The 20,763-nt window shown below is 46.2% G+C and overlaps 1 protein-coding gene across 3 annotated transcripts in view; it reads right to left on the bottom strand.

Annotated features, from left to right (window-relative positions):
• Positions 1 to 6,555: 6,555 nt before the first annotated feature.
• SLC30A4 (solute carrier family 30 member 4) overlaps positions 6,556 to 20,763 on the bottom strand; it is a 53,630-nt gene continuing 39,422 nt past the window's right edge. For 2 of the 3 annotated variants that reach the window (XM_029066670.2, XM_029066671.2), the window contains exons 5-8: positions 19,568 to 19,769; positions 15,214 to 15,319; positions 8,847 to 8,981; positions 6,556 to 7,348 (exon numbers count right to left, since the gene is read on the bottom strand). In XM_029066670.2, coding sequence (XP_028922503.1) covers positions 7,191 to 7,348; positions 8,847 to 8,981; positions 15,214 to 15,319; positions 19,568 to 19,769 — 601 coding nt within the window. In that variant the 3' untranslated portion in view covers positions 6,556 to 7,190. Of the gene's footprint in view, positions 7,349 to 8,846; positions 8,982 to 15,213; positions 15,320 to 19,567; positions 19,770 to 20,763 lie in introns of those variants that run through there. The other variant, XM_029066672.2, reaches the window with a different exon arrangement.

Genomic DNA, 20,763 nt, shown 5'->3' with positions numbered 1-20,763 from the left:
ATACCCCGGTAGTCCAGTTTCGTATTGTAAAAGAATGGAAAAACACTCTTTAAGTGGTATTTGTTAATCAGTCAGTCAATCGTATTTAATGAGCGCTTACTGTGTGTAGAGCACTGTACTAAACGCTTGGGAGAGTACAACATAACAATAAACAAGACACATTCCCAACCCTCATCGAGCTTACAGTCTGTGTCAGGCACTGTACTAAGTGCTGGGGTAGATACAAGCCAGCCAGGTTGGACGGGGTCCGTCCCACTGGGGGCTCACAGTCTTAATCCCCATTTTACAGATGGAGGAATCGAGGGCCGGAGGAGTGAAGTGACTTGCCCAAGGTCACATTCTGGATGCTTTGCCCAAATGAAGGGTCCTCAAAACCTGAACTCGCAAACCTTCTCAGACGATGATGAATCTGGCTAGAGAGAGAACCTTCTGGGTGGGTTGGGTTCTAACTGGAAGTCCAGTCCAGACCACGGAAGACTGGGCGGTCAGACCTACCCGAGCTGGCCACACTGAAGGTGATTCACGTGGATTCCCCAAATATTGGCAGACTGATCTTCAAGCACTGAGAAATTCTCAGCGATTTCCAAGAAGCTAACGGAAAGAACGCGGGCCTTGCAGTCGGAGGACCTGGGTTCTAATCCCAGCTCTGCCACTTACTTGCTGTGTGACCTGGGGCAAGTCACTTGACTTCTCTGGGCCTCGGTTTCCTCAACTACAAAATGGGGATTCGAGACCTGCTGTCCTCAGGCCGTGAGGCCCATGAGGCACAGGGCTGTTTACGACCTAATGGACCTGTATCGACCCCAGCGTTTAGAACAATGCTTGACACATAGTAAGTGATTAACAAATACCATAAAAAAAGAATATTCTAGAATTGGGACCCCCCAAGAGATTACACACTTTGATAGACTGTAAGGTCACTGCGGTCAGGGAATGTGGCTCCTAGCTCTCGTCTTGTACTCTCCCAAGTGCTTCGTCTATAGCTCTGCACATAGTAAGTACTCAATAAATACCAGTGAGGGATTGATTGATCGCATCAGGATAGACCTGCAGCAAGGTTTGGAAAGTTTTTTTCACGGGTACATTAAACTCACTGAGAACTGTTCAAAAAGGACCACACCTTCAATTCACCACCAAATTTTGGCTGTGGCTTAACATGACACCAAAACCCAAAGACAGTTTACGTGATTAATCTCTATAGAATCAGCCTGAGATGCAGCATTACCTAGTGGAAGGAGCATGGGCCTGGAAGCCAGAGGACCTGGGTTCTAATCCTGGGCTCCACCACTTGTCTGCTGTGTGACCTTGGGTGTGTCTATTTCTCTAGGTCTCAGTTACCTCATCTGTAAAATGGGGATGAAGACTGCGAGCCCCACGTGGGACATGTCCTGGGTACAATCTGATGAGCTTAGTACAGTGACTGGCACATAGTAAACTCTTAACCAAAACCATTAAAAAAACAAATACTGAAAGAAAACCCTTTCTTCCAAGTCCTGCCTGCGACAAGTGTTTGAGGTTTTAGATGGGAAGTGTTTCAAACCACACCATCCTATAGTGTAACATTCAAATTAAATTCAAGGCTCCTTAGAAAATAGACTAGAAAATAAACTCTGAGCAGGTATCTGGGTGCAGTGATATCTTCAGAGAGGAACAGGATACTAGAAGGTTCAGTGACATATGCTCGACTTAATGGTAATAATAACAATAATATTAACTGTGATATTTAAGCGTTTACTATAATACCAATTCACCCAGGTTTGCTACAGTCTGAATTAAGAGTTGATAATGCATGCAAGTGCATATCTACGTCAGAAGAAGAATTCTTGGAGCTAAGCACCAGTCAGTCGATCGTATTTATTGAGCCCTTACTGTGTGCAGAGCACTGAACTAAGCGCTCGGGAGAGCACGGCATAACTATAAACAGATGCATTCCTCGCCCACAACGAGCTTAAGGTTTAGAGGACCTGAAAAGCACCATCCTTCTAGGTATGACTTTTTGGGACAGATTACAGATGCGCGTCCAGAGAAGGAAGCTTTTTCTTTAAGTCTTGCTGGGTCTTCCCCATTGCACACCTATCCAGGCAGGGTTCAAGGGTGAGGTAACTCCAGTCCCTTTGGGTACCTCACAGTCAACCGGTCAATCGTATTTATTCAGTGTTTACCGTGCGCAGAGCAATATACTAAACTCTTGGGAGAGTCCAATACAACAATAAAGAGACACATTCCCTGCCCACAACGAGCTTACGGTCTAGAGCCCCAGCACTCTGCACACAGTAAGCGCTCAATCAATACCACTGATTGATCGATCACCTAAGGCGGACCAAGAGGGAGACGGCCCTGCATGAGCGGGAGATTTGGGAGAGCCTAAGTCTTAGGTGAAGAAGACTGAAGCCGGAAGGAAGGCTAACCGAGAAACCCAGTCGTGGGAAGATCGACACTCCTTGTCTCCAATCATGTTTATTGAGCGCTTACTCTGTGCAGAGCGCTGTACTAAGTGCTTGGGAGAGTACAAAGTACCGATACAACAGAGTAGGTAAGGCGCTGCTGCCGAGTGGAAAAAATGGGCGTCAGAGGACCTAGGGACAAGGTCTTGGAGAAGAGCCAGGCGAGGAATTTCTCTGTAACCTATAAATTCCAGCCCCGTGCTTCAACACCCACCTGAAATGTGTTCCGATTACTCAACCCTGCTCTTCCCTGCTGCCTTTCCCACATGCCATTAAATTAAAATCAAGGGCAAAACGGAGCATTCTTTTCCCAAGATAAATTACACTGGTGTGCCTGGCCTGAACTATGGGCAAACCCATACTTTAACTCAGTTGAAGGAGGCATTCTGTGCTTATCAGGAACGGCTTGTTTAGAGCAGATAAGCAACACAACTTAGAAGAGGCACCTTGGCCAAAGTTGTGTCTGTATCTCCATGGTGAGAGATTAGCAATGCCGAAAGTGTTAAAGTCACCTGACTCTTTTTCCCAAGCAGCTAAAGCCCTGTTCTTTAGTTGGTTTAGCCTCTGACTTTCTTGGTTTGAGAAACAAGCGCAGGGGACTTTGCTGAAATCAAAGCTTATTCGATTTGATTTGTTTGCTATTTGTTAAGCGCTTACTATGTATCAAGCACTGTTCTAAGCGCTGGGGTAGACACAGGCTTATCAGGATGGACACAGTCCTTATCCCGCACATGGGGCTCCCAGTCTAAGCAGGAGGGAATAGCATTTAATCCCCCTTTTAAAGTTGAAGAAAATGAGGCCCAGAGGAGTTAAGCAACTTGCCCAAGTCAAGCAGCAGGCAGTCGGTAGAGCCGGGATTAAGACCCAGGTCCTTTGATTCCCAAACCAGTGCTCTTTCTACTAGGCCAGGCCGCTTTTCAGCAGTAGAGTCTAACAACTCTGTTATATCGTACTCTTCTAAGTGTTTAGTACAGCACTGTACACAGTAAGTGCTCATTAAACATGACTGAGTTAGTCTCCAGTTCTTGACAAATCCCCAGACTTCCTCTTTAGCTTTCCCCAAAAAGCACCCCCTGCACCCAGGCCTGTCAATTCCACAAATTCTGTCGATTCTGAGAATCTTCTCTGAGCCTCCTTTTCCTCAAATGTAAAATGGAGATACCTGTTCTCCCTCCTACTTAGACCGTGAGCCCCACATAATAATAATAATAACGGTGTTAGTTAAGCGCTTACTATGTGCCAAGCACTGTTCTAAGCACTGGACAGGGACTGTGTCCAACTTAATTAACTTGCACAAAACCCAGCGCTTAGAACAGCATTTGATACATAGTAAGTACTTAAATACCATTTTTAAGAATTACCAGTTTAAGTGCCATATTAAGGTGCAGTAACTCACAGCGCAGCTGCCTACCTAGAACTAGAAGAGCCTCATCCTCTAGACTGTAAGCTTGTGGTGGGCAGGGAACTTGTCTGCTGTTGTACTGTTCTCTTCCAAGCTCTTAGTAAGGCACTCTGTACACACTAAATGCTCAATAAATACCACTGGTTGATGGATCGGGATACCTCAGCCAAGAAAGATGGAGTCCACGTGACAGCCTCTTGTCCCAGACCACGGAGACTCCTCTGTCATCCAACGCTCGAGCCCATGATCCGGTGTTCCGGTAACATCGCTACTCAACCGTGACCGGGAAGTGGTTTTCCAGGGCCCGTCACCTGGTCTGGCAGAGTTCAGTAGAGTCGGTTCTCCCTAATACCCACCCTGGTTACACAAACATCTCTGACTGGAAGCTCTGAGGAGACATGTTGGTTGGCAAACCCCATAGTCAGTCAGTCAGATTTATCAACTGTGCTAAACACTTGGGAGAGTACCCTGTAAAAATATAACAGACATATTCCCTGCCCACATCGAGCTTACAATCTAGAGGGGGAGGGAGTGGTAGTTTTCTCCTTAGAAAATAGACTGGAAAATGGACACCGGGCAGGTCCATGGACGTCTGCTCTGGACAGTGATATCTTCAGAGGAGAACTGAACAATGGATATACTTTTAACAGCATATGCTCGACAACGATAACGAGAATAACGGTAATATTCATTCTGATATTTGTTACGCGTTTACTATTTGTCAAGCACTGTACTAAGTGCTGAGGTAGATACTGGATCATCGGGTCCTACGTAGGGCTCGAAGAGTAAGTAGGAGGGAGAACAGGGACTGAATCCCCATTCTGCAGATGAGGAAACCGAGACCCAAAGAAGTGAATGACTTGCCCAGGGTCACCACAGCCGGTAATCCCGGCAGAGTCGAAATTAGAACCCAGGGCCTCTGACTCCCAGGCCTGTGCTCCTACAACTAGGCTATACTGTGCTTCCCATTTTTCTAATCATCCCAGCTCTTTGCTGAGTCTATTTTTGTCGGTTGTCTTTACGTCTGTGAGGGGAGGTGGAGATCCACAGGGCTTCCCTTTCTGCCCATTCTGCTATGGCATGAGAAGCAGTGAGGCCTAGTGGATAGAGCCCAGGCCTGGTAGTCGGAAGACCTGGGTTCTAATCCCGGTTCCGCCACCTTTCTGCTGGGGTATCTTGGGCAACTCACTTCATTTCTCTGAGCCTCAGTTCCCTCACTTTTAAAATGAGGATGAAGACTGTGAGCCCTATGTGGGACAGGGACTGCGTCCAACCCAAATTGCTCGTATCCACCCAAGTGTTTAGTTCGGTGCCTGGCACATAGTAAGCACCTAAATGCCACAATTATTATTATTATACTTCAAAGGGGCTGGTTTTGAGGGGGTCTGACCCCAAAGAATCCCTGATTTAAGCCAACTGGGTCATTTCACCCCATCCAAAGGAAACCCCAACGCAGGGGGTGTTAGTGAAGCCCCAGGCCTAACCACTCCTGTGAGCTAGAGCTGCAGGACCGTCCTCTGAGCAGAAACCCAAGCTCGACCTGAGCAGCGAAACCAGAATTTTAAAAGGCACCGGGCGGACACCCTTAGTTTTGGGGTAGCAAATGGGCAGTACAACCCAAAAGCAAGACTCCAAAGTAGAGGAAACCCCTGTTTTATGGTTTGCTGGTGCTGTGTCTCCCCCTCGTCAACCAATTTATACACCCAAATAAGGGTTTGCTGCATAGATGTATCTGAGTTCATTTCCCTCTACTTTCCAAAAAATGGCTCCGGGGAGGGGTCCGGAGTGAAGTGGGTGGGTCGGGATAAAACCCGATGTCCTCCCGTAGTTCTCCCTCAGAGGGGACGGAGTAGAGGGGGATCCTGAGGGACATGCGTCTGGCTGGGGGCCTGGTGCATAGGGCACGGGTCTGGGAGTCAGAGGAACTGGGTTCTAATCCCAGCTCGGCCACTTGTCTGCTGTGTGACTTTGGGCAAGTCACTTCGCTTCTCTGAGCCTCAGTTCCCTCATCTGGAAAATGGGGATTAAGGCTGTGATCCCTATGTGGGACCTGATATGACCGTCTGGTATCTACTCGAGCCTAGTGAGTGTTTGACAAATATCACAAAAAGTATATCCATCATCTAGTTATATTAATGTCTGTCTTGCCCTTCTAGACGGTAAGCTCACTGAGGGCAGGGAACGTGCCTTCCCCAACTCCCAAACACTTAGTACAGTGCTCTGCACACAGTAAGTGCTCAATAAATACCATTGGTCGATCGATCGATTCCCACCAAATCCTGCCTTTCAGACTTTTCTCTGACTTCACTCTCTCTCGTGAAAGCAGGAGCATCGTGGCCTGGCAGAGAGAGCCTGGGGCCTGGGAGTCAGAGGCCCTGGGTTCTAATCCCGGCTCCGCCACAAGTCACTTGGGCAAGTCACTTCACTTCTCCGGATCTCGGTTCCCTCATCTGGAAAACGGGGATTAAGACCGCGAACCCCACGTGAGACAGGGACCTGATTAGCTCGTCTCTATCTCCGCCCTCAGAGCAGTGCCTGTCACCTAGTAAGCGTTCAGCAAATACCATTAAAAAAAAAATAAAAGAATGCACATTACCACTATGGAAAAGCAGCTCATTCACCGCCATCATTATGGCTTACGTATCAGGTCAGAGGGTCTTGTTTTGAACAAACCAAACGTCAGTGTTAAGATTAAAAAACCTCAGAACATCTGGAAAAAGGAAGTTGTTTATAAAACATACGACATTCTCAATTATTACGCAAGAAAACATTCTTTCAAACCCCTTGGGCATTCATGCTTACTTCTACTCACGATGTCATTACTTCTGTACTGAACAGACCCTTCTACGACAGGTGGAGAAACAGTTAATGGTTTAAAGGTCAGCTGATTTAGCGTGTGCCCGTGTCTAAGCCACGTAAACACAAACTTCTGTCCTCGGTCAATTCGATTCTCTACCTAGTTGGCTGGCTGAAAGTCTCCTTCACGCCAATACTGCCATCTCTGAAGCACCCTTTAAGGGGATGGGCCCTGTTGTACGATTGGCATCTCGAAAAGTTTTCCACGAGGTATTTGCAGAATTGTGTCATCCCGTAAACGGTATTTGAGTCACAACTTGGTTTGGAGAAAAAAAAATAATCACCATAAAAGGATCGCTGAATGGCAATATCAAACGGGGAGTTTGTGCTTTTGTTAGGTGAAAACCTGTGCTCTCGGCGATCCCGCTTCTTGACACCGGTCCGGCCTGTCGGCTCCTTTTCGGTTTGCGTTCTTTATTGCTTGGGAGTCTTCGACTGCGAGATCCGAAGGGGTACGGCAGCAGGGCCCCCGTCCCCCAGATACAAAATTAGGCACTGGAGTTGCTCAGACAATTTGCACAGGTTTTGTTCCTTTTTGATCTGTAACTCTGAAGCTGAACAGAGCACTGGTACATCCCAAATGTGTTCAGCAACAAGTGTCTGACCTTACTCTGGACTTCCTCCCACCTGGGAGAACTGCCTGGAGCTGAAACACCAAAATGGAGTGGGGGAGAGAAAAAAACAAAACAAAAAACAAGATGCAACATAAATACTCCTTGGAGAGGCGTGGATAGCTGCCTTTAATACAGTGCTCTGCACACAGTCAGCGCTCAATACCATTGATGGACTGAATGTTAAAATCAAATTTTTTCATCCCTCTCTCAGCCCCACAGCAGTTATATCTGTAACTAATTTTATTGATGGCTCCTCCTCTAAACTGTAAGCTCCTTGTGGTCGCTACTGACTCTGTACACTCAGACAATTGCTCTCCCCCTCCTTCAAAGCCTTATTGAAGTCACATCTCCTACTAGAGAAGCAGCGTAGCTCAGTAGAAAGAGCACGGGCTTGGGAGTCAGAGGTCATGGGTTCGAATCCCGGCTCGGCCACTTGTCAGCTCTGTGACTGTGGGCAAGTCACTTCACTTCTCTGTGCCTCAGTTACCTCATCTGTAAAATGGGGATCAAGACTGTGAGCCTCACGTGGGACAACCTGATTACCCTGTATCTACCCCAGCGCTTAGAACAGTGCTCTGCACATAGTAAGCGCTTAACAAATACCAACATTATTATTATTATTACAAGAGGCCTTTCCTGTCTAAGCCCTCCTTTACTCTTCTCATTCATTCAACCATATTTACTGAATGCTTACTGCGTGCAGCGCACTGTACTAAGCACTTGGAAAGTACTATTCAGCAATAAACAGACCACTCCCTTTTACGCCGCCCATACCTGCTCCCTTAATTCATCCCCAGATCCAACCCCACAGCACTTACATCCATATCTGTAATTTATTTATTTCTATTAATGTCTGTCTTCCTCTCTAAACCGGAAACTTGATGTGGGTAGGGAACGTGTCTGATTATTCTTCTAATGTACTCTCCCAATTGCTTAGAACAGTGCTATGCACACAGTAAGCACTCAGTAAATATGACTGACTGACTACAAGAGAATTAGACATATTCCTTACTCATAATTCCTCGCCCATAACGAGCTTACAGTCTAGAGCTCTCACGCGCTTAGCACACTGCTTTGCATCCTTTAAGTAATAAATACCAGTGATCGACTCACTGGAGAGATGATAAAAGAGGGAAAAAGCTAACGGTGACAGTATTCTGCTTATGAAAATCTCCTATCCCTGGGAGTAGTAAAAACAAACTAGAAATCTACCAAATCGACTCACTGTTTCACAGGAAAATATACATATTAACCCTTGTGGATTGATTCTTTTCCTCTGATTTAAAACCAGAACATTCTACCTTACCTTGGACCAGCTTTGAAAGTTTTCTTCAATTACTAATATCCCTAATTCCAGAAAAGGACACGTCTTTCTACTTAACTACAAGTAAAATGTTAAGGCTTCTCAATACTGCTCCACGCCCAACATAATTCATTCGATTTGTTCGATAGCATTTATTGAGCGCTTACTGGGTGCACAGCACTGTACTAAGCACTCGATGTAAAGTGTCACCACGTCCAATAACTTACTTAGCTGTAGGTGCACGATGGCAGTGGTTTTTCCTGAAGTGAGAGACCAGATATTTAGATCTTCCACTGAATAAACATCTTCGATTTTCAGCAAGACTTCTTTTATATGATCTACGTTCAAGTGGCTGGGTGCCCCTAGAATTTCAAAAAGAGTGTCAGCCTTTGATGTTAATGTCTGTTTCCTCCTCTAGACCGGAAGCTGGTTACGGGCAGGGAACGTGCCTACTAATTCTCTTGTACCGGACTCTTCCAAGCGCTTAGTACAGTGCTCTGCACATAGAAGTGCTCAATAATAATAATAATGATAATGTTGGTATTTGTTAAGCACTTACTATGTGCCGAGCACTGTTCTAAGCGCTGGGGTAGACACAGGGGAATCAGGTTGTCCCACGTGGGGCTCACAGTCTTAATCCCCATTTTACAGATGAGGTAACTGAGGCACCGAGAAGTTAAGTGACTTGCCCAAAGTCACACAGCTGACAAGTGTTAGAGCCGGGGTTCGAACCCATGACCTCTGACTCCAAAGCCCGTGCTCTTTCCAGTGAGCCACGCTGCTTCTCAATAAATAAATAAATACCATGGATTGATTGATTATATTAATGTATATCTCCCTCACTAAACTGTAAGCTCATTATGGGTTGGGAACGTGCCTGTTAATTCTAGCACACTGGACTCTTCCAAATGCTTTGTACAGAGTAAGCGCTCAATAAATACCATTGACTGACTGACATTATTGACCCCAGTTGATTTACACTTACCACAAATTCTTTCCAAATTTAAACACTCTACCATTCCATCCCTCAGGGAGGCACATAGCAAACATTACAAACTGACCCTTTAAAACTAAAAATACTTATTTCGCCCAAAGACTGAAAGCGAATCATCCAGTTTTTTTTCCCTCCTTTGAAGTCCACCAAAGAGAAGAAACAGGAAGAAGAATCCGAAATCTCCAGAATACCGGTCCCACAAGATTCCTTTTAAAACATTTCCAATTTCTCCTCTGGTCAATGGGGACAACGAGGAGACAACAGGAGAACCCAGTCAAAAAAAATTAGTGGTTTCGGGTTTCGGGGCTGCGTTGCCAAGGCGTCTGAACTAGTCGTTAAGAAATCCAAGAGGCCGCTCTGAAACCAACCACATAAAACTTGAGGATTCAGGCTACGGAATGGTACGGAAGATATGCTTACGATCCAGCATGTGTTTAAAATCGAAACCAGCAAACCCGAGCAACCGTAAGGACCTCGGACTTGTCCACTTCAAGCCAATTTCCCTCCTCTCTACTATTCGGCGATCACAGCTCTTGTAAGCTCGGATGTGTCTACTGACTCTGTTGTATAGTAATAATAATAATGATGGTACTTGTTAAGTGCTTACTCTATGCCAGGCACTGTTCTAAGCACTGGGGTAGATACAGGGTAATCAGGTTGTCCCACGAGGGGCTCAGTCTGAATTCCCATTTTACAGAGGAGGTAACTGAGGCACAGAGAAGTGAAGTGACTTGCCCAAAGTCACCCAGCTGACTAGTGGGATTAGAACCCATGACCTCTGACTCCAAAGCCCGTGCTCTTTCCACTAAACTTACGATTGATGGTATTTTTTGAGTGCTCACTGTGTGCAGAGCACTGACTAAGCGTGGCTCTAAGCTCGCTGTGGGTTGGGAACGTTTGTCCCAACTCCGCTATGTCGTACTCTCCCAAGAGCTTAGCAAGTGCTCAATAAATACCACTGATTGACTGATACAGACAGCACAGTCTGGGTTCAAGCCTACAAACACCCAACTCCAAGAAAAGTCTCCAAGACAGATTCGAGGAAACGCAAGGTTCTTGCAAGCTCATCGTGGGCAGGAAACGTGTCTACAACTCTGCTGTACTCTCCCAAGCGCTTAGTACGGTGCTCTGCACCCAGTAAATCTTCAATAAATACCGGTGATTGACCGACTGGATAAATGATAGAAGAGGGAGAAAGCTAATGGTGACAGTATTCTGCTCGTGAAAATCTCCTATCCAGAGGAGTGATAAGAACAAACTAGAAACCTACAAAATCGACTTGCCGTTTTACAGAATAAGGCACAAGAGCTCACCACCTCGGGATAAGGTGAGCCAGGAGCTTCATGCGATCTCCAGACTGAAGCCCAGTGGTGCTAATAATAATAATAATAATGATGATGGTATTTGTTAAGCTCTTACTATGTGCCCAGCATGCTCTAAGCTATTCTTAATCATTATCCCTGCCCACAAGGAGTAGCATGGCCTAATGGTTAGAGTCCGGGCCTCGGCATCAGAAGGAGCTGGGCCCTCATCCCTACTTGGCCACTTCATTCATTCATTCTTCATTTAATCAATCATATTTATTGAGCGCTTACTGTGTGCAGAGCACTGTACTAAGCGCTTGGGAAGTACAATTCAGCAACAATTAGACACCATCCCTGCCTACGATGGGCTCAGAGTCTAGAAGGGGGGAGGCAGACATCAAAACAAGTGAACAGGCATCAGTAGCATCATTATAAGTAGAGAGAATTATATATATGGACACGCAATTAATAAAATTGAATGGAATTATAATTATAAATATGTACATATAATCCAGCGCTTTGAACAGGGCTTGGCACATAATAAGCACTTAAATATCATCATACACATATTTATACACAAGTGCTGCAGGCAGGGAGAGGGGTAAAGCAAAAGGAGCGAGTCGGGGCAATGGGGAGGGGAGGGGGAGTCGAGGAAAAGGGGGGCTTAGTCTGGGAAGTCCTCACTTGTCTGCTAGGTGAGCTTGGGCGAGTCATTTTACTTCTCTGTGCCTCAGTTCCCTCATCCGTAAAATGGGGATGAAGACTGTGGGCCCCAAGTGGGACAGGGACTGTGTCCAATGTGATTAGCTGGTTTCTACCCCAGGGATGAGTACCACGCCCGGCACAAAGTAAGCACTTAACAAATACCATTAAAAGAAAACAAATTCCTACGAGTCACAGTGCCTGACCAGGTGTGCTGGAATCCTGGACAGTTGGGCTGAACACAGTTCTACAGAGTTCACGGCTGTCTGTCGATGGTCTTGGAGGCTATACGTGGCGAACCCTAGTGGCTAGAGCCCGGGCCTGGGAGTCAGCAGGACCAGGGTTCTAATCCCAGCTCCGCCGCTTGTCAGCTGCATTTCCTTGGGCAAGTCGCTTCACTTCTGTGTGCCTCAGTGACCTCAATTAAGACTGTGGGATTAAGTCTGTGAGCCCCATGTGGGAAAGGGACTGTATCCAACCTGATTATCTTATATCTACTCCAGCGCCTAGAACAGGGCCTGGAACAAAGTGAGCTCTTAAAACAAATACCTGTCTACTTGTTTTGTTTTATTGTCTGTGTCCCCCTGCTAGTCTGTGAGCCCGTTGTTGGGTAGGGATTATTTCTGTTGCCGAACTGTATTTTCCAAGTACTTAGTACAGTGCTCTGCACACAGTAAGCGTTCAATAAATATGATTGAATGAATGAATGAAATACCACTGTTGTTATTCTCTGGGCCTCAGTTACTTCATGTGTAAAGTAAGGATTAAGACTGTGAGCCCCATGTGGGACAGGGACTCTGTCCAACCTGATTATGTTGTATCAACCCCAGCACTTAGAACAGGGCCTGGCACAAAGCAAGCACTTAACAAATACGATCAAAATAAAAAAGCCAATGAAAAAGTCTTTCACCAGTTCCTTTTCTGCCTCCGACCCTTAATTTCTATGTCCCCTGAGGTTCTCTTGTGAGACCCTTTCCATCTGACTTTCCACTCACTCCCTCGGGAAGCTCATTCATTTCAGTGGCTTAAATTATCACTATTCCGGGTGAGATTTTTGGAAAATGCCCTGGGCAGTAAAGAGACCAGAGGCGGAGAGATCAGTGAGGAGACCGATACGGTAGTCAAGCCGGACGGGACAATATTCACTGGACTTGGTGCGCTGTCAGGAGATGGCATATGTAATATGTTTGGGCTCCTTGCTAGAAAGCCATAAAATACAGCCAAACATTGAATACCCATATTATCGGCAAGGAGCAGCGTGGCCGAGTGGATAGAGCCCGGGCCTGGGAGTCAGAGGGACCGGGATTTTAATCCAGGCTCCGCCACTTGTCCGCAGTGGGACTTTGAACAAGTCGCTTCAATTCTCTGGACCTAAATTCTCTCAACGGGAAAATAGGGATTAAGGCCGTGAGCTGCATGTGGGACATGGACTGTGTCCAACCTGATTAGTTTGTATCTACCCCAGCGCTTAGTACAGTGCCTGGCACATATGCATTTAAATACCATAAAAAAAGGACAATACCACCCAGATTGTTGGCAGGGAATATGTCTGTCTGTTGTCACTTTGTACTCTCCCAAATGCTTAATACTTTGCTCTGAACATGGTAAGTGCTTGATAAATGCGACCGAATGACTAAACGAATGAGCATCATTCATCATTAGAGAGGCAGCGTGGTCTAGCGGAAAGAGCATGGGTTTGGGAGCCGGAGGTTGTGGGTTCTAATCCCAACTCTGCCACTTGGCTTGGCCCTTGAAGTCACTTAACTTCTCTGTGCCTCAGTTACCTCATCTGTAAAATGGGGATTAAAACTGTGAGCCCCATCGGGGACAACCTGATAACGTTGTTTCTCCCCCAGCGCTTAGAACAGTGCTCGGCACATAGTAAGCGCTTAATAAATACCATCATTATTATTATTATCATTATTATTAACATCAATGGATAATCCCTTTAGGTCCCATTCCTTCTTCCACTACCTCCTAAAATCTTTCTAGCCAATACAAACCTGGACTAATTTGAATTACCCCATCTCTCCCCGCCCCAGTGCCCTTTATCTTTCTAGAAATCCCGCCTCCTTAGGCCAAAAGCTCCTCAAAGCCCAGGAGGTGTCAAGTCTTATAAATTTATGGTCCCAGCCACCTAGTAGAGTGCTCTGCATAAAGCAGGCATTCGATTAATGCTGGTGATGATGATGACGGGATAATCTTTCAACCAAAGGTATTTAATGAGTGCTTAATGAGTGTGTGCAGGGCACTGGATTAAGCACTCGGGAAAGTACAGTAGAGCAGAGTTGGTAGACATGTTCCCTGCCCACAGGGAATGTACGGTCTACAGGTAAGAGAACAACGGTAATCTCTTTCTACAGAAACGTTCAGGGCATGTCACCCACCTCCTCAAAAATCTCCAGAGGTTGCCTCTCCACCTCCATATCAAACAAAAACTCCTCACCATTGGCTTTAAAGCAGTCCATCACCTCACCCCCTCTTACCTCACCTTCTCTCCTTCTACAACCCGGCCCGCCCACTTTGCTCCTCTGGTGCTAAACTTCTCACTGGGCCTCGTTCGCACCTGTCTCACCGCTGACCCCCCGGCCTGCGTCCTACCTCTGGTCCTCATATCTGCCAGACAATGACTCTCCCTCCTTTCAAAGCCTTACTGAAGGCCCACCTCCTCCAAGAGGCCTTCCCAGACTAAGCCCCCCTTTCTTCATCTCCCACTCCCTTCTGCGTCACCCTGACCTGTTCCTTTTGTTCTTACTCCCCCTCTTCCTGCCCCACAGCACTTATGTATATAACTGTAATTTTATTTATTTATATCGACGTCTTATTTACTTGTAATGATGTCGGTCTCCCCGTTCTAGACGGTGAGCTCGCTGTGGGGAGGGATTGTCTCTATTGCTCTATTATACTTTCCCAAGCGCTTAGTACAGTACTCTGCACACAGTAATCACTCAATAAATATGAACAAACAAATATGAACAAACCCTTGCCGATATTTAATGGTGAGTAAATGGCACTATTCTCAATGTTTCAAGAGGGAGAAGCAGCGTGGCCTAGTAGAGATGGCACGGGCCTGGGACTCAGAAGAGCCTGAGTTCTAATCCTGCCCTTGTCTGCCGGGTGACCCTAGGCAAGCCACTTCCTTCTCTGGGCCTCAGTGACCTCATGTGTAAAATGGGGATGAAGACTGTGAGCCCCATGGGGGACAGGGATTGTGTCCAATCTGATTGACTCGTATCTACCACAGTGCTTAATACAGTGTCTGGCACAGAATAGGTGCTGAACGAATACCATTAAAAATATTTTTAAAAAGCAAGAGAACGGCTTGAATGTAGACAGCCAGAAGGAGACTAATATTTCTGTAATCTTATTTATTTATATCTATGTCTCTTTATTTGTATTGATGCCTGTCTCCCTCCCCTTGGATTGTGAGCTTGTTGTAGGCAGGGGCTGTCACTCCTCATTATCATATTGTTCTTTCCCAAGAGCTTAGGACAGTGCTCTGCACAGAGTAATAAATATGATTGAGTGAATGAATGAGCTCCCAGGTGACGGATAAAAATGGAGATAAAACAATCATCTTTCCACCGTTCTTACCTTCCAGTATAATTACTACAGTGTCCCATATGATTCGCAGTGTTGTAAACGCCACAAGTACTGAGAATATATAAGTGCAGACAGGGTCAGCAATCTTGTATTCTGGCTGAAAGGAAACAGATAAAGTTTTTTGGATTTTTTTTTTAATGGGACAGAAACAGAACCTTTGGTAAAGACAAACACTTAAGAGACATGAAAAACGAATACAAAATTTCCTCTCTAGTATCTCCAGGAAGCTGTAATTAAGGGAATATATCTATATTGCGATATATACTTATCAAAATTTGCCATATCACTCAATCAGGGGCCTGGAGGGCCCTTTGAGAGGTCATCTAGTATACTCCCCTGCCTCCAGGAAAGGCTATACTCAAACCATCCCAGAAAGACAAGAGTGGATCCTTCTTTTAAAGATCTCCAAAGGCGTTTCCATTGCTTTCTTTGCTGACGCTTCAATAATTATTGCGGTATTTCTTAAGCGCCTATGTGCCAGACACTATACTAAGCACCGGCATAGACTCAAGCTAATCAGGTTGGACACAGTCCCTGTCCCTCACCCTTAAATCCCCATTTTCCAGGCCAGGTCACTGAGGACCAGAGAAGTGAAGTGACTTTCCCAAGGTCACGCTGCAGACAGTTTGCAGGGCCAGGATTAGAAGCCAGGTTCTCTGACTTCCAAGCAATGCACTTCAGTGTGTTTCCACCCAACCAAAAATCTTCCTAATGACACAGCGTAGCTCAGTGGAAAGAGCCCGGGCTTGGGAGTCAGAGGTCATGGGTTCGAATCCCGTCTCTGCCACTTGTCAGCTGTGTGACTTTGGGCAAGTCACTTCACTTCTCTGTGTCTCAGTTACCTCGCTTGTAAAATGGGGATTAAGACTGTGAGCCTCACGGGGGACAACCTGATTACCCTGCATCTACCCCAGCGCTTAGAACAGTGCTCTGCACAAAGTAAGCGCTTAACAAATACCAACATTTAAATCTAGTACTTGCTTGACACATAAGTGCTGAACAAATACCGCAATTATTAATTTTTATAATAATAATAATAACAATGCTGGTATTTGTTAAGCACTTATTATGTGCAGAAAACTGTTCTAAGCACTGGGGGAGATAAAGGGTCAGGTTGTCTCACATGAAGCTCACAGTCTTCATCCCCATTTTACAGATGAGGTAACTGAGGCATAGAGAAGTTAAGTGACTTGTCCACAGTCACACAGCTGACAAGTGGCAAAGCCGGAATTCGAACCCATGACCTCTGACTCTCAAGCCTGAGCTCTTTCCACTGAGCCACGCTGCTTCCCTAAACCCCTTTTATCATTTTCTATCAACTATCTCCTATGAAATATCCCTGATAACTTTTTTGGGGGGGGGGGGGCTGTTTGTCTTTTAAAAAATAGTATTTGTTAAACACTTATTTTCAACCACTGTTCTCAGCAGTGAAGTAAGATACAAGGCTATCAGGTTGGACACAGTCCTTGTCCCAAATGGGGCTCACAGTCTAAGTAGGAGGGCATTAGAATTTAATCCTCATTTTACAGTTGAGAAAACCGAGGCCCAGAGAAGTTAAATAACTTGCCCAAGGTCACACAGCAGGCAACTGGCAGAGCAGGTTTGGAACCCAGGTCCTCTGACTCCCAGGACCACACTCTTTCCACTAGACCATGCTGCTACACAAAATTGGGTGTGATGGTTATAAATTGTCCAGAATAACAGCTTACCGTCACTCATATCATATTCCTTCACACCCTTGAGCTTTGTAATTAATTTTTTAAATATAATTAATAATATTTATTTTGTTAATGACGTGTATGTCTCCTTGATTCTATTTATCTTGGTGGTGATGTCTTGTTTTTGTTTTGTTCTGCTTTGCTCTGCTGTCCGTCTCCCCCGTTTAGACTGTGAGCCCATCACTGGGCAGGGATTGTCTCTGTCTGATGCCATTCCATTCCAAGCGCTTAGTACAGTGCTCTGCACCTAGTAAGCGCTCAATAAATACTATTGAATGAATGAATGAATGAAGTAATTAAGTCCTCTCACATTCTCCAAGCAATGAAACCCCGGTTTTTAATCTTTCCTCTCAGTTATTTCCCCTGGAACTTTCAAACGTTTCTATCGTTCTCCTTTGGCTCCTCTCAGTTCTCCATACCACACTCCAGCTTTGGGGCCCCCCAGAGAACTATGTTTTCATAGAGATCTAATCCATGCCGATTATAAGGCGGGGAGGAGCACTGTTAGGAGAAGCAGCGTGGCCTAGTGGGCCTGGGGGTCAGAAGGTCGAGGGTTCTAATCCTGGCTCCGCCACTTGTTTGCTGTGTGACCTTGGGCAACTCGCTTCACTTCTCTGGGCCTCAGTGACCTCATCTGTAAAGTGTGGATTAAAACCGTGAGCCCAGTGTGCGGCAGGGACTGTGTCCAACCTGATTATCTTGTACCTGACCGAGCATTTAGTTCAGTGCCTGGCACGTCGGAAGCGTTTAACAAATACCATAAAAAATTGGTTGGTTTCTACATACTTTGCGTATCTATCCCTCCCGCTGCCAGCTTGCTTTAATATCTCCAGCCCCAGGTTGCAAAACTGATTTAGCTGGTACTCCAGTGACAAACCCTGATCATCTCCGTATCCCCTTTTACAAAGTCAGGGCCATTTTTAATTTTAATCCACTTCTCCAAGGTGCTAACCATCTCACCCAATTTGTCTTCAACCACGATCATGCGTATTTCTCAGGTAATATTTGATAGAAAATAATAATTGATAATTGTGGCACTTGTTAAGCGCTTACTATGTGTTAAGCACTGTACTAAGCGCCGGGGTAGATAGAGGATCATCAGGTCCTACACGGGGCCCACAGTGTAAATAGGAGTTGTGGGCAGGGAATGTGTCTGCTATATTGTCCCCTCCCAAGTACTTAGTACAATGCTCTGTCCATAGCACTCAATAAGTATGACCGATTGACTGAGGGAGGGAGAATAGGTTTCGAATCCTCATTTCGCAGATGAGGGAACTGAGGCCTAGAGAAATGAAGTGACTTGCCCTAGGTCCCACAGCAGATAAGTGGCAGAACCGGGATCAGAACCCAGGTCCTCTGATTCCCAGGCTCCGCTCTTTCGACTAATAACAAGATGTGCTAAGAAAGGCTTTAGGGCCTAAGCCTAAATAACACTGATGGCAAAATAACACAATTCTGTGGTAGAAAGGCCTTTGGGGCTTAGGCCTCAGATACATTTGTTGTCACATTTCTTCACTGAGATAATCAATCAATCAATCGTATTTAATGAGCTCTTACTGTATGCAGGGAACTGTACTAAGCACTTGAGAGAGTACAATTTAACTCATGTTCCCTTCCCACAATGTGCTTACAGTCTAGAGCGGGAGGCAGATATTCAAGAAATAAATTAAATTCGAGATACGTACATACGCGCTGGAGGCGGGGGTGGGGGAATAAAGGGAGCAAGCAAGTCAGGGTGACCCAGAAGGGAGCGGGAGAAGAGGAAATGAGGGCTTAGTCAGGGAAGGCCTCAGAGATGAAGGAGAGATGCCTTCAATAAGGCGTTGAAGGTGGGGAGAGTAATCGTCTGTCAGATGTGAAAAGGGAGGGCGTTCCAGGCCTTCACGCGCTCATTCTCCTCTGTCTCGTGCGGAACTATCTGTCTGGGTTCTCCATTAATAATCATAATTGTGGTATTTGTTAGTGCTTGCTTTGAGCCAGGCACTGTACTAACCGTTGGGGTGGACAGAAGCAAATCGGGTTGGACCCAGTCCCTGTCCCACGTGGGGCTCCCAGTCTCAATCCCCATTTTCCAGATGAGGTAACTGAGGCCCAGAGAAGTGAAGTGACCTACCCAAGGTCACACAGCAGACAAGTGGTAGACCCGGGATTAGAACCCATGACCTTCCGACTTCCAGGCCTGTGCTCTAACCACTACACCATGCATTAGACTGCAAGCTCCTTGAGGGCATTTCTTTTTTAAATGGTATGGATTAAGTGCCCTTTAAATTCCAAGCACCGAGCTAAGGTACAAGATAATCGATCAGGCATATCTATTGAGCGCTTACGCCGTGTAGAGCCTTGCACTAAGCACTTGGGAGAGTGCAATAAAACAATACAACGGACATATTCCCTGACCACAGCGAGCTTGCAGTCTACAGGGGGAGACAGATATTCATATAAAGAATCAATGGTACTTACTGAGCGCTTACTGTGTGCAGAGCACTGTGCTAAGTGCTCGGGCGAGCGTACTAGAACAATATAACAGATACGTTTCCTGCCCCCCGTGAGCTGCCGGTCTAGCTAAGCCGTGAAGGTGAGAGTCAGTGCCTAAACTCCGTAACGGAGGAACGGCTGCGGTCCCGTACCTTGAAGCGAATGATGTAGGCGGCTACCAGCACCCCGATGCTCTGCACCAAATCCCCCAGGGCGTGGACAAACGCCGCTCGCACCGCCAGGCTGTCGTGCCTCTGGCCCGGCCCGTGCCCAGGACCTGTAGGAGGAGAGTGGGATGGAGGCGAGTGGGAATGAGCGTGTTGGCGGCCAGATTGATTCAGCAGGAATCCCATTCTGTTGTTTTAAAAAACAAACAAAAGAACCAAAACAACAAAAAATTAAAAAAAAAAAAAGATTATGGTTTTCTCGGTTACAAAGAGTCAAACGATCTTCTCTATTGAGTGCTTACTGTGTGTAGAGCACCGGACTAAGGACTGGGGTATCACCTTGCCCCTCTTATCTCACCACGCTGCTGCTCTCCTACCACAACCCAGGCCGCACACTCTGCTTCTTTAATGCCAACCTTCTCGCTGTAATTTGATCTCGTCTATCTCGCCGCCAGCCTTTCGCCCAAGTCCCGCCTCCGGTTTAGAACGCCCTCCCTCTTCACATCCGACAGGCGACTCTCCCCGTCCATTTCAAAGCCTTATGGAAGGCCCACCTCCTCCAAGAGGCCTTCCCTGACTAAGCCCTCTCAGGCCAACCTTCTTAATGGATCTCAGTCTCGTCTACCTCACTGCCGACCACTCACCCACATCCTGCCACGGGTCTCGGGACTCCCTCTCTCCTCGAATCCAACAGACGATTACTACCTCCACCTTCAAAGCCTTACTGAAGGCCCATCTCCTCCAGGAGGCCTTCCCTGACTAAACTCTCACGTCCTCGTCTCCCCCTCCCTTCTGCACCGCACTGATTTCCTCCCACTATTCACCCCTTCCTCAGCCCCACAGCGTTTACAGCCATATCCTTAATTTAGTGATTTCTATTAACCTCTGTCTCCCTCTCTAGACTGTAAATTCGCTGTGGCAGGGAATATATCTACCGACTCTGTTGCACTGTACTCTCCCAAGTGCTTAATATAGTGCTCTGCACACAGAAAGCACTCAATAAATCCAACTTATTGATTGATGATAATAATAATAATTACACTATTTGTTAAGTGCTTACTGTGCACTGTTCTAAGCACTAAGATGCAAGGTTGTCCCATGTGGGGTACACAGTCTCAATCCCCATTTTACAGATGAGGGAACTGAGGCCCAGAGAAGTGAAGTGACCTACCCAGAGTCAC

This window comes from Ornithorhynchus anatinus, chromosome 5 (assembly GCF_004115215.2).
Source record: "Ornithorhynchus anatinus isolate Pmale09 chromosome 5, mOrnAna1.pri.v4, whole genome shotgun sequence".
NCBI classification, from domain to species: domain Eukaryota; kingdom Metazoa; phylum Chordata; class Mammalia; order Monotremata; family Ornithorhynchidae; genus Ornithorhynchus; species Ornithorhynchus anatinus.
This window is presented reverse-complemented; position numbering and strand designations above follow the sequence as displayed.